Source organism: Muscardinus avellanarius (genome assembly GCF_963383645.1).
Source record: "Muscardinus avellanarius genome assembly, chromosome: 6".
Taxonomy (NCBI): domain Eukaryota; kingdom Metazoa; phylum Chordata; class Mammalia; order Rodentia; family Gliridae; genus Muscardinus; species Muscardinus avellanarius.
The window spans coordinates 53,881,475-53,896,339 of record NC_137791.1 but is presented as its reverse complement, the minus strand read 5'-3'; the positions used below and the strand labels follow the sequence as shown (position 1 = coordinate 53,896,339).

The following is a 14,865-nucleotide window of genomic DNA, read 5'->3' as shown; positions in this document are numbered from 1 at the left end:
GAGTTTCCAATATACTATATGATAATTCATTTTTCTATCATATTCTTTAAGAACATTTCCATCTCAACTTTTTCATGCTTGTGGGTGGTGTTAATTGTGGCATATGCAAAAACTTTATCACTTTTCAATTATGAACAGATGTAAATGACTTACTTGATGTTTTATTTTAGAATAACAAGCATCTTCTAAAATAAGTTTCAAACTGAGATGCTGGGGCTATAGTTACAAAAGAGACTTAACATTCCAAAAGTGAACCCTGGCAGTCTCTTCGACACCATGAAAGTCATTCCACACACACCTCGGTGCTCCAATTTTTTATTGGTGACAATGATATCATAATATGTGTGTAAGATGCTGTGAGATACTTAGAAGAAAGACATCATAATTATAAAGTTCTCTTAAAACACACATTGCACCAGGCATGGTAGTGCATGGCTATTGTCCCAGCTACTTGGAAACCTTGAACTCAGGAGTTCAAGGTCAAACTGGGCAAAATGGTTAGACCATGTTAAGACAAAATAAACAACAATACAAACAAAGAAAACAGATTGCTCTCGAATTCTTACCACAGACTACCTATTGTGAATATTAAGACAGAGTGATCCACTTACATGAACTGGCCTTGCCAGTTTTATAGTGGGCAGAATATTATTTGGTTTTCCAACTTTTTCCTTTGGCTTCATTTCAATCTTCAAGTAATATTATCAAGAGACTGCTTCGGCACTTTTGCACAGACTCACTGGGTGAGTGGCCAGCACAAACCAGCAGTGCTCAATTACTTTCCCCACTGAGTTCTGTCTACCTTTCTTACACTTTTCCCACAAGACACTTCCATAACCATATTTAGCTTTCTTCCTACCATCTCCCTGTAATTCAAAAGGCAATTTAGATTCCCATATGGTTGCCATCCAAGCTAACAGATGTCTAGCAAATTAAAACAAAAATTATGACTTATAAACTGCTGATGTATCATCATTCCAGAACATCTTGCAATTTATAGTGAATCATAAGATAAGGCTTCCTACTTGATAACCCCCCAAGGTTCCCTAAATCTCCCTCTTCTCTGAATTTAAGCCCTGTGGAAACAAATTAGATGCCATGTTCTGCCATCAACTCCAGATAAACCACCACTTGTAACACAATGTAATATTTGAAAGCACACCAAAAGGGAAATTTGGCCTCAAGTATTCAAGGCTGTTCCAATCCTTGTACAGCAAAGGGAACAGAAAGAAATGACTTGTTTTTTGTAAATCATTCAAGGCTTCCACTGATCTGTGAGGTTCTTTCCTAGTAAGTCATGAAAAAAATCTGTTCACTCCTTTTGTTTCATCTCCATAGTGGATCTCAAGGGCATTATCATCACTTGGTAGTAATGATGACAAAGCACCAGGGTAAGACATCCTAGAAGTTCTGTAGCCCATGATGGAACTACCATGGTATCTGAAGACAATACCAACATTCACCATTTGTTAAATATTGAGACCTTGGGTTGCATAGTACATTATTTTAGTGAACCCTTGAAACTCTAATTGTATTACATAATGTTATCTTTCCTTTACAACTAAGAAATTAAGGCTTAGTGAAGCAGACTGTGTTTTGTTTTCCACTAAACATGGCTGCAACCTACATGTCCTATATAATCTTCTGCAATGTGACCTTGAAATTTCCCTCATCAAATGAGGTCTCTATGTCTTCACCCCTTGAAAGTGAAGAAGGTCCGTGAGTGCCACAGCCAGTGGGATAGATGAAGTGACACTGTGGCCATTCCAGGGAGCATTTAACAGGCAGAAGCTGCTTCATCCAGCCCCAGAGACAGAAGTCATCGGCAGGTTCTCTGGTCAACAACTCTGGCTGAGCCCTCGGACAGCACCAAGCACCAGCCCTGTGAGAGCGCCATCGTGAGCATCCCGCCCCAGAGAGCCTACTATCCAGCTCCCGACTCAGCTCACTGCAAATGTACCCCAGTGAGACTGGCCCACTGAGCCCAGCCAAATCCTAGAACTGTGAGCTCTAATAATTAAGTTTTGTTTTCAACCACAAAGTTTGGGGGCTGTTATATAGCAATAAATAACTATGATATTGAGATTAATTTGCTTGCCTTGAAACAGTTAAGTATCAAAGCCACGGTTCAAAGCAAAACAGTTAGTAATGGTTGGTGATGAGATGGAGACAGTACCCAAAAATATTGACTTTAAAACAAAACCCCCTTTCTCCTCCTTCTTCCACCCCAAAGCAATCTCAGGGTTTCTGAGGGTGAGAAGTGCCCTAGTATGGTGAAACTATCAACAAAATCAATTTCCTCAGTCTTGAGTTGTTCCAATATGTAAAAGGGAAACAAGGTTTTCCCTACCACCCTGCCATTACTAATGAGAAAGGAATCTGTACAAGATGTTGACTTTGTTACACAGAGTATCATTACAACTGTTATGTAAAAGGATTCAGATTTAGCACATGAAATTGTAATTCCAATAATAAAAATATATATTTAATGACTCACGGGACTACCTTTGAGATTCACAGTGGGTATAAGAAAGGATGCATACCATATCAGTACCTGAATAGGCTAGAAGAAAATTAGTGAAAATCTTTTATTTTAAAGAAAGGATCTTTGAGGAAAAAATGAAAGTAATAAAAACCTGTCTTCAACCAAGTCTCAGTAAAAGTCTGTAACTTAGCAAGTGTCCTAGTATACGCTATTTCCGATATATATTAGCGTCCATCGCTAGTATTTTTCTTCACCCATGTATTAAAACTCAACAGTCTCTGTCTTTGTCAGACCAGGAAAAAATTTTACAACTCAACAACCCCTTAATTTTAACAGCTGAGGTTGTTTTTATCTGAGGCCCAAGGCAGTTAACTAACAAACAAACTGCTGATTAGTAAGAGAAACAATTGTCAGTGTTGGTGCCAGATCTGCTCAATTTTACTTTACCAGAACTACACTTCCAAAAATCTTCAGTGTCTTTCAAATTTATTCTAGTGTGTCAGTGTGAAAACGAAAGATTAGGAAACCATGGTCTCTGTCAGCAGTCTCTCCACAGTTGTAGAGGAGCAATATTGAGTCTGCTCTTTCTGGTTGGTGACTCGGTAAAGAATAGATGTGTGCAACTCTCGGAAGTAGTCTGATGAGTTACTAACCCCAGCTCTTCAGTCACTGACTTCTTAGTCTGAATTGCTTTAATAAAAAAAAAACCTACATGACTTCCTGCTGATCATCCCTAGAGATCATGACCCTAATAAACTGGGAAATTTAAATATGGGATAATTTTGAAACAGAGAACAGGAGAGGAGAGGTATGAGGGGGTATATGAGAGAAAAGTTTGGGGCACAGAAAAGAGGGGGAGGGTATGTATAAAGCAGAGAAGAGAAGGGCCCTCACAAGTAGGCACCTACTTAATGATTCTGCCTGAGCCTGCTGCTTTAGTTACACAGCCTCAGTCTGCTTTCAGGCTTCCCACAAAGCTCCCTCTCACCCACCTGAAGACCTTCAAAATCAGACAAGATGTGGCTCTATTCTGGAACTCTCCATGCAAGCGCTCTGTAATTCTTTGAAGCTCTGCACAATTCTAGTGGTTTTGCTGCAACCTAATCCAGAGAAAGAGCTAAATTTGCCTCTGTGCTCTCTACAAAATTACACCAAACTGTCAGGGAAACCGGCCCAAATCCTTTTATTTCCTTTTCACTCTCTGCTATGAAACTGCAGAGAAAGCCCCTGGGTGCTTTTTGTTGCCTGGTAGCTGAAATGTGCAACTTTTGGAAGTGTTCAAGCGGAATCAAGAGGCCTAGACTCCCTGCCCCAGCAAGGCTCGATTCTGCAGTCTTTGCCTCTCAAAGTCAACAAGTTTTAAGCTTCAGTAAAATCAGAATATTGTACTCAGAAGTATGATTACCTACCACTTTTAAACATTTCCAGAAAAAAAGGTGCCATAATTGATTCTAGCTATTTTTGCAACAATGTTTGATGAGGGTGCAGCTGTGTACAGTCCCTGACCCTCAAAAAAAAAAAAAAAAAAAAAAAAAAAAAAAAAACTTCCTGTGAATGGCTGGATATGATATCTACCTACATGTCCCCCTCTCCCTCATTAGTCTTTATCAGTCCTGAGGACGGATGACATGCTGACCCAAAGTGGCTCCATTTTCTTTCACAAAACATGTCACCATTGCAAGATACTCCTACAGAAAAAAAAAAAAAAAAAAACCTGAATAAAGTGTGGCAGGAAAATAAGGATATAAACAGCTGTATTGACAACCAGTCTCACAGCAGTATATATTTATAGCAGCCAGCAGAAATTAAAGGAAATACAAATAAATACACCCCGTGTTCAGACTGCTGGGAATTATTATTGATCCTGCAGTTGGGTCATTGTTTACCTTACACAGAACAGCAACTTGGAGAACCCCCAGCCAGCCACCATCTTTACTGTCCAAGGGGAGGGGGCGCCCAGTGAGGAAGGGGATGGGATGGGAAGAGAGGGGGAAGGAAAATAGCATGGTCTTCCAACCGACGTTTCCCCCTAGTCCTACAGAACTCTTTGTCTGGTTGCTGAACCCGTTTGGGAGAGATCGCTGAAAAGAATCAAAACAAAACAAAAGAGTAGGGTCCCAGCCTAATTACAATAGATGCCGAGCACACTGTCGGGTGGCCACGGTTTGAATCTTGTGCGCAAGCATCTGTTCTCTTGGTGCTCGGGTAAAACGTGTCTCACACACCTTCTTCCTCTCTGCATTTTCCCAAGGGTTCCCTAAAACCGGCCGGCTCGGTGTCACTGCTTAAGGCAGAGGAGGACGCGAGGCACGAGCGCGCGGAAACATCAGTTGATGGTGACTTGCTATTGCCCTGACAATGATATATACAGAAATAAATCCCTCCAGCCCACAGCCCCACTCGGCGGGTCCCTCACGCCGAGGGAGCGCTCTCCAGCCGAGAGGACGAGCGTGCACGGAGCGTTATTTACATGCACATTACAGAACCGTAGACCACGGCATCTGAAGCCCACACAAAGCCGAGATGGTGCGAGGGGATACACGCCGAGCCTGGCACAGCCCGGCCCGGCCGCTCGGCTCCTCGCTGGAGGTGCCCGCGAGCCCCCGTCATGACACCGCGCTGCGCCCACCTCCCTGCCCACGGGAGCCAGCCGGTCCGCGCGGCCGCGAGCCCTCTCCTTTTATCCGCATCCCTGCTCCCCGTCCCTGGGAGAGCCACCCCGAGGCCCGGGCGCCCCTGCCCGGCTCGGGTTTTCTCGCCACCTCCTCCCATTCCTAGAAAGGATTGAACGTGCCTCCCTCCCAGGCGCAGGCTGGGGAGGCTCGGGCGAGCGCCCGCGGGGCTGCGAAAAGTAGCGACGCCGACAGTGTGGGGGGCGGGGGGGGTCGCCGGCCGATCGGCCACACAGTCGAAACCCAGGAGCGCTCCAACTTACCCAAAATATGACATTGAAGCCAAAAATGAAGTATTTTATGCAACAACTGACTTCAGGACCCTTGTAGTGCTTCCCGGACATCCTCTGGGTTCATGGAGACACTTGCCCCGGCAGCCCGAGTTTGGCGCCCGAGCACCGGGGCGGCCGCGGAGCGGGGCTGCGGCCGCGATGGGCCCGGCGGTGTCCGGCGGTCCGTCCCCGGCTCCGGCGAGCGCGGCCCCGGCAGAGGCTGGCGGAGACGCAGCCCCCGCCCCTCGCCCCGCCCCGCCCCTCGCCCCGCCCCCGGCGCCCCCGCCCGGCCCCCCGCGCCCGCGGTGTGGAGACGCCGAGAGGGCTGGGGACCTGCGCGCCCCCACCGCACCCATCTCCTCCCCGCGAGGCCGAGCGCGCCCCCTCCTCCAGCACAGGCTGGGTGGTGGGAGAACAGCGCTGTGCCGCCCAGCGGGCGAGCCAAGTGGTCGTGGGCTCCGCTGAGGGGGCCCCCGGGGCGGTTGATTAGGTGTTGGAGAAGAGGAAGGGAGGGGTAAAGGCGATGCAAAGTCTCCTGGATCCCGGCGTGAAACTAAGGGACCTCCCCATCAGCCGAGGAAATGGGTTTCATCCCAGGAATGGGGACGTGGAAGGGGGAGATGGCTCAAAGGTGCCTTTTCCACAACACACAAACCTGGACAGCAAAATCTCCCCCGATATTCATTCATTCATTCATTCATTCATTCATTCATTCATTCATTCTCTCTCTCTCTCATGCTCATTCATTCTCTCATTTTTCTCACTTTCTCTCTCTGATATTCATTCTCTCATTCTCTCTCTCTCTCTCTCTCTCTCTCTCTCACACACACACACACACACACACACACACACACACACACACACACACTAGTGCCTGCTTCCTAACTCTGGTAAGCAATCCAACAATCCAACAGGGTCCTTTGAGGAATCCAAATTGGGCTTCTATCACAGGAACTACTGAGCTCTTGTGCTCTGGGGAAGGGTAGAACTCCTCGAGGCCAGGAATTGTTTTATAACCCTAACTGAGCAGGTGGGCCATGAGTTGTGCTTCTTCCTGGAGCGCTTTCTCCGGTCCCTGCCAAACGGGTACCAGCATTTCATGGAAAGAGAAGGAACATCAGAACTGTGTGGAGACGTCTATGGGAATTAAGGCTTCGAACAGCTAGAAAGAGGGATGAAATGGGGGAAATATTCAGTACCACCGGGTAAAGGGCCCAGAAATCTGCGTGTTTAATAACCTGTCCAGGTGAAACTTCAGTAGGCTGCATTTGAGAACCTCTGATATAAAGTCTCCCTGGATAACCACCCTTCACTGTTCTAAAAAACTGGCTAGCTAGTGGACACCAAAGTCAAGCTTTAGTGAAGCAAGAACTTACTTACCCTTCAAAACCCCAATGTGGAGGCAGGCATGGCCTTCGGAGTGATTGAGGCTCCACTGAGGTCATAGATAAGAGCCAGGGTACCCACAGAGATAGAAGGGACTACCACTGGATACTGCTCATTGGATACCACTGACTGTGAAGTTGCCTAACAGTGACTTGAGCCCTTTGGATAAAATAACCCTTTCTCCCTCAAAGGTACTTTCCACCCACCCAAAACATAGGCCGTACCACCACCAATCTGGTAGGTTTTAAAGGTAAGGTCTTTCAGCAGCGGATTTCCCTATTAACAGGAAAGCACTGACCAGCTTTATCTAAGCCTATTTGTGCTATGTTGTAATACTTTCTATATATAAATAGAACTGTGTCTGCAAGAATACTGGATAAGTCAGAGGAAAGGTCTGTTTTAAACCGATATGACATATTTCAAAAAAGGACTAGAAATTAGATCCAACTGGTGACCTAGTTGATTTCTAAATGTGATTTATTTTTTAAATAAAAATCAACAGAAATGTAGAGATACCCAGTATGCCTCTTTGTCAACCTTGCCTAACAGAGGGGTACATTTGCTATGGTTGATTAACTTTCATTGATACATCACTATAGGTTCATTCTTGGTGTTGCACATTCTATGGGCTTGGACAGAGGTACAATCCATGTATATACATTTTAGTGTCGGTATGATACTATAGAGTATTTTCATTGCCCTAAAAGTCCTCTGTGCTCTGCCTGTTCATTCCTGCCTTTCCCCAGCCCCTGGAAACCACTGATGTTTTACTGCCTCCGTAGTTTTGCCTTTTCCAGAATGTCATAAATAAGGAATCACATAGTATATAGCTAAAGTAAAGCACAGAATATCAATGATTGTGTATAAACAGAAAACAATTCACCTACAAACAAATCAAAATAGTAGCAAATATATGGGGATATATTTTTTATCAGTACATTGTACTCATACATCTTGAAGAAATTCAGGGTGATGGAGGCATGCATGCACATGGTACTCCTTGAGCCCTCTCCCAGTTCACACCCCACTCCCTCTCCTTCCCCATGCTCAGCACAGTGATTGGCACTGATAAGTTTGTGTATGTACATCATGTCCATTGAGGTGTTTCCCTCTCCGAGTCTTCCTTCCCCCTTTCATCTCAATTAGGTCCCCTCTTTTACTCCACTAAGGTTTCCCCTCCTTTGTCTGGAGTCCTCCTGTGTCCCATTTTCTCCCTAGCTTCTGCATAAGAGGAAGAAGATCCAACTTTTCACTTTTTGTGACTAATCTCACTTAGCATAATATTCTCCAGTTCCATCCATTTCCCTGCAAATGATATAATTTTGTTTGTCTTTATGGCTGAGTAGAATTCCATTGATCCCATAATTTTGCAATCCATTCATCTGCTGATGGACATCTCAGCTGGCTCCATAGTTTGGCAATTATGAATTGTGTAGCTATAAACACAGATACTTATGCATCACCATAGTAATCTAGTTTCAGTTCTTTTGGGTAGATACTCAGGGGTGGTATAACTGGATCATGGGTTCATTTCCATTCTTTTGAGGGCCCTCCACACTGTTTTCCAAAGTGGTTGCACTAATTTGCAGTCTATATGGGGATATCTAACCTTCCACTAATCAAAGAAATATACTTTAAGATAAATTAGTGATAAAAACACAAAGATAATGAGTATCACTTTGCTCATATATTGTTTTGTGTCCTTATGAAAGGATGGTCCATTTGGAAAGCATATGGATTGTGTATAGCAAGTCAGAGTGCTCCAACATTTTGATTCAGCAGTCCCATTTCTGGGAATCTAGCCAAAGAAATATTACAAAATATGAAAAAATATACACTGCAAGTTATACATTGCAGAATTTTTTCTATTATTTTGAAGACTGGTCACAAGTTAAAGACCAATGAGTGAAAGCTATAACCCAACTCCTTATCATCACCTGGACCCCAATGTTCCTTCCCATTTCTACGCCTTTGCATACGTCATTCCTAGTCTCTGCTTGGGATGCTTTTCTTGTCTGTGAGCCCACTCCTATTACTTATCCTTCAACTTTAGTTCAGCATTTGGGAGGCTCCTTCCTTTGTTCCCTCAACACCTCCTACATTCTTCCATTTTGACACTGAGAGACTACCTGTAATTACTTGTTTACCTGCTTATCTCCTCCCTCTGCTGTGACTCCTTCAAGGGTGTGGTCTATCTCGTTTTAATCTTAGAATTACTAGTATTCTACAGACTTGGCAGATGCTTGATAAATAGTTATTAAAGGAATGAATGAATCATTTGCTCAAACTTTTTATGGCTATTAAAGATGATGATTATAAAAGAGTGGTAATGTGTGAATATACTATAATATTAAATTTTATTTTATTTATTTTTTGTGTGGTGCTGGGGACTGAACCCAGCAGTATCCTGTCTCAGATATATATTTTATTCTTTATTGGAAACAGGGTCTCACTAAGTTGCGGAGGGCCTCACTAAGTAGCTGAGACTGGTCACGAACCCATCCTCCTGCCTCAGCCTCCCAAATACTGGGATTACAAGCATATGCCACCAGGCCAGGCTATAATGTTAAATTTTAAAGAAGCTACATATGAATTATTTCCAAGTAATATTAAATGAAAAATGTAAGGTGTGTAACAGTATACACATTAGGCTATCATGTTGTAAAAAAATCAAATGTGTTGGCAAAATTATATATCCGCACATCTTTCCTTGTTAATGGGTAAGCTATCTCTGGAATAAATAAAAGAAATTGCTAATAAGGAGGCAAACTGGAGGGCTCTGAGATATTGGTGGGAAGGAAACCTGCTTTATTTTTAAATATACCCTTTTGTTTGTTTTCCAAGTTTATACCATGCATGTTATACCTGTTTTGAAAAACAAAGCACTCTACAAAATTGTACACAATTATTTAGAAAAATGTTAGGAGTTAATTCTTGCAAACTACTCATAGTTGTTAGGTTGTGTAATTTTGTTTTTATGTTCTGGTTTCCATTTTTTAAATAATGTGATTCTATTGCTTTTACTGTTAAGAAGATAAAATTGTGAGTAAAGACATAAATAACTAAGTAATCATTATATTTATTTCACACAACTCCTTCATGCCTCAATAAATTCTGGTCTATTTTAAGGGGGAAAGATAGTAAGCTGCCTAGAGATTGTTACAGCCATCTTCTCTATAATTCTGAGGTTGAAAATGGTTAATAAGTTTAATTACTGAAAAGTTAATGAGTTTTTCAAATGGCAGTGAAAACAGGTAAAGCATGTTCTTCCAACAGTTGCCGAGCTGTAGAGCAAGCTATGACAGCAGCATTTTAACCTCAGACACCACATTTAACAAGCTCGTCTGTCTCTGTCTCCATCTTGTTTTGCCCTTTCCACCCACCTTTCTGCCTCCTTCCTCTTTCTCTTTCACTATCTGCCTCTCTGCCTATCTAGTTCTACATTTTTCTTTCTCTGTACCCAACACTGCAGGTTGCCTACCTACTCACACAACCCCTTCCTCTCAGACCCTGTTGGAGTCCTAGTACGCCCCTTCCTGGGAGGCTGGCCATCTACACCAGGCTTCATTCTTCTCACCCATGGAATGGGTTCAGGAATGGGTAAGGGACCCAATTCTGGTCCATGAGACATGAGGAGAATCTGCTGGGAGCCTCTTTATACCTAAGAAATTATTTCCTGTTGCCCTTGTACTTGGTTTTGCTGGATGCGACACCTGGATCCCTGATAATGACATCATAACAAGGATGACAGAGAGAAAAAATGCAAAGACTCTGGCCCTTCATATCATGGCTCCATGTCCGACTTAGCAAGCCTTGAAGATCACCCCACCACAGGACTTCCAGTTCTGTGAGACTACTTTCCTGGTTGAGATGCTTTAACAAGCTTTTCATTTCACTTAGATGCAAGCACCTTGACTTACTTGTCTTTTGATGTTCTCCGTGACCACGGATTGACTTTTTCTTCTAGAATGGTAGAACCACAATTTCCCTCTTTTTCTTCTTATTTCCTCTTTCTTTTTCTTTTTTATTTTAATGTGTGGGGGTTGGGAGTACTGGGAATTGAATCCTGGGACATTATACCTCTGAGCTTGAACTGGATCTAGCTAAATTGCTGAAGGGCTTGCTAAATTGCTGAGACTAGCCTCGAACCTGTGATCTCCTGTCTCAGTGTACCCATTACTGGGATTACAGCCATGCACCATCACACCTGGCTTCTCTCTCCTATCTCAACCAACAGCTCCTGTCTCTCCTAAATATACAGGGGAAACTTTTGAGGTACCTGGCAGCTCATACCACCCCTTTCTCTCAGACTTTCTTAACCATAAGGTACGAAGCCACACTTGCACTTCACATTTGGGGCCAGGATGGACAGACTGGGGCAACCTGAGAGTCTGTCTCTTTCAAATTGGGATTCAATAACCAAAATAACAAAACTAACCCTGCTTTTTTCTCAAATGGTGATGATGTGTACACAAGAGCTGCCAAACCTACATTTCCAGGAGGCCAGGAGGGACCCAACACTCTCTCTCTCTCTTTGAGAAAGAAAGAAAGAAAGAAAGAAAGAAAGAAAGAAAGAAAGAAAGAAAGAAAGAAAGAAAAGAAAACCTAAATATGGAGAAAAACAGCCCCACACTCTCTGACAGCCTGGGTGGCCACAATGGTTATGCATTCTATTCTATGAAAGTCTTACAGTTCTACTAGGGCTGTCTACTTCTGGATTTCCTTAAGAGTTCCCTGTCCTTGAGATTTTTAGATGGAATTATTCCATCACATTCTATTTGGCTTTAGCTAACTTTGAACTGGGTATCTCAAATTTGCAAATCAAAGAACTTTAATGAATACAACCAAGGGGTCATCCTATCTCAAATCCTTCATGATATGAGGTCAACTTTTTTAATTAGCCATGACGTAAAATTAAACCATGTTTTTGTTATATCTGATGAATTAAATATTGTGTCTTCTCATTTTTAGTTGAAAAGTGAGTAAAATTAAACGATATATTTCTCTAAAATACAATTAACTGATATCCCTAGGACTGACCCTCTATTGCCTATTGGCTCCATTTCTACATATACCCACTAAAGAAGACCAGTTTTCAGGGCCCCAAGAAGAATATAGAAAGAGGGAAATGTGAATGAACAAGTACATTTAGAACATAGTTATCATACTTTTAAAAATTATTTAAATTATACAATAAATTCTGTCTTTTACAAAATATGACAGAGAAGTCAGAGATTTTTTTAAATGCCATTCGCTTGCTTTGGTTAATGCACCTCAACTTTCCCCACTACCTGGAAGTAGCTAACCTGTGGGAATTAGGGAACCAGGCTCTGCCCTCACCTCCTGGAAGTGGGGAGAGGAGGTAGACAAATCATTAGAAGTTTCCTTCCTGATAAACTAAGTGGAATGAGAAAAAGACCAAAATCCACCTGGAGTTCATTTCTTGCAGCCCCTGGAAAAGCCCCAGGCTGCCCTCGGAGACCTTTGGGAGCCTCCTGACTCTTCGGCTCTTCCTCTGGTACTACAAGCTAGCCCATTTCTTTCCAGTGAAGTTCCCTTTTGATTGATTTATTAAAGCCCCTTTCTGCGGCTTAAACCAAAACACCTTAATCAATAGGACGTGAACTTTAAAAACTTCACCTGTCAGGGAAAAACATTCACTCGCTGGTTTCAAAAGTAAGATATTCTCATACAATATTTAGAAAATGTAGAAAATATTTTAAGAGTACTTATGACAGCATTCAAAAAAACTACTGTTGATAATTTGGTATATTTTGTTCACTAATAAGTTTTTTCATATGTTTGATCTCATTCTGAAGAGAAAAGATTAAAATGTCTCAGTGCGCCGGGCGTGGTGGCGCACGCTTGGGAGGCAGAGACAGGAGGATCGCGCTGGTTCGAAGCCAGCCCCGCTGGTTTAAGAGACCCTGTTTCCAAAAATAAAAAAGTATAAAATAGGTCTGGGAATGTAGCCTGGAGGTAGAAGGGCTTCCAGGAACCCCAGTACCACCAAAAATAAATAAATAAATAAATATTAATTTAAAATTTTTTTAAAATAAAATGTCTCAGTGCCTAAAGTTAGTGCAAAGAAATCCCCTGTCAGAACGAAGGCAACTTCCACCTCAACTTCCAAGCTGTGGTTTTCACTCCAGAATCGACCTTCATTGCTCGAAATGACCTCGAGCATCTTCTTTTCTACCACACATCAGTCTTTGTTTCATTCTTACAGGGCAAAAATGCTTACAAATTCCCTCACGTTTCTGCCTCCATCCCACCTCCAAACAAGTTTAGAATGCCATTTCCATGCTGCAAACTGCACCCTTTCACCCATCACCAAATAAATTATCTTGCCAAATTAAGCACAAGTCAACCCCTTTTGAAATCTGTCCCATTTGTGTATATGGTAAATGTTCAGAATGAAATAGTGGGAGGGGGGAAAGTCTCTTCAAGTTCTCATCTTAATTTTCCTTTCTTTTTGTCTTCCTCTGTTTCCTTTTTTTCTAGTAGTAGTGTTTACTGAGTACAACTGTAGGACATGCTGATCATATCCACTAATTTCCTCTATCACCAGTTGGTCTCTTTTATCTTCAAAATTTTTTCTTCTGTGATATATCACTTTCCAAGAGAACTATAATTGCTGGAACATTGAATGTAATGCCTAGAAGCAAGAATAGATATTAATAGATTTATCGGCTATCTGTTTAGGTTTTATTATATACAATCAATTAATTCAATGGCAAATATTTACTGAGCATATTTCCTATTAAAACACTTGAGTCCATGGTTTCTGCCCCAAGACAGTAACTGGGAGAAATAAACAGAAACAGGTAGAACAAGGGTCAGAATGGATTTAGTGTTCAATTCCAACAAAACACAATATGTGTATGGCCAATGTTCAAAATGAAATAGTGGGGGGGGAAGTCTCTTCAAATTCTCATTTTAATTTTTCTTTCTTTTTGTCTTTCTCCTTTTCCTTTTCTCTAGTAGTAGCATTTCCTGAGTACACGTACTAGGAACAAAATTAGTTAATCAAGACTGTCTTATGTATGAATTATTTATTTGAATGAGGTCAAACTCTAAAAGAATAAATTTTAAATTTAACTCTTAACCACAGTGGTGCAGCCATTGTGGAAAACAGTCTTGTGGTTCCTCAAAATGTTAAACACGGTAGTGCACTTTTACAATTCCAGTACTTGGGAGGCTGAGACAGGAGGGTTGCAGGTTGGTGGCCAGCCTCAGCTACATAGTGAGGTCCTCCACAACTTAGTGGGACCCTGTTTCAAAATAAAGAATAAAACAAAATAGGGCTGGGGTTGTATTTTGGAGGTAGAGTGCCCCTGAGTTCAATCCCCGGTACCCTCCCAAAAAGTTAATTGTGGAATGACCATATGATCCAGCAATTTCATTCCTAGGTATATACCCCAAAGAACTGAGAACAGAGAAACAAACAGATACTTGTACATCAATGTTCACATCAGCACAAGAGTCAAAAAGTAGAACAACCCAAGTGTCCATCAAGAGATGAATAAACAAAATGTATAGGGTGTGTATGTGTGTACACATATATCACGAGTATTATTCAGCCTTAAAAGTGAATGAAATTCAGGTAGTTGCTATGACTTGGATGGACTTTAAAAAATTATGCTAGCCAGGGATGGTGGCGCACACTTGTAATCCCAGTGCTTGGGAGGCTGGGACAGGAGGATCGCACAGGTTCGAAGCCAGACTGAGGTACTTAGTGAGGCTCTCATCAACTTAGTGAGAACCTATTTCCAAATAAAATATAAAATAGGTCTGGGAATATAGCCTGGAGGTAGAAAACCCCCTGGGTTCCACCCCAGTACCAAAAAAATAAAAAATAAAAATAAAAGACATTATGCTAAGTGAAATAAACCAGACACAAAATAACAAATATTATATGATCCTATTTATGTGAAATACTTAGAATAGTCAAAGTCATAGAGACAGAGGTAGAATAGAAGTTTCCAAACCGGACATGGTGAAAACAACTGTAATCACAGTACTAAGGAGGCTGAGAAAGGAGGATCAC

At 42.1% G+C, this 14,865-nt stretch overlaps 1 protein-coding gene across 1 annotated transcript in view; it reads right to left on the bottom strand.

Annotated features, from left to right (window-relative positions):
• The window catches only part of TSPAN5 (tetraspanin 5), a gene marked incomplete at both ends in the record, with an annotated part of 184,088 nt that extends 178,587 nt beyond the window's left edge, over positions 1–5,501 (bottom strand). The window contains one exon of the mRNA XM_080697447.1: positions 5,421–5,501. Coding sequence (XP_080553573.1) covers positions 5,421–5,501 — 81 coding nt within the window. The remainder of the gene's footprint in view (positions 1–5,420) is intronic.
• Between the last annotated feature and the right edge of the window lie 9,364 nt (positions 5,502–14,865).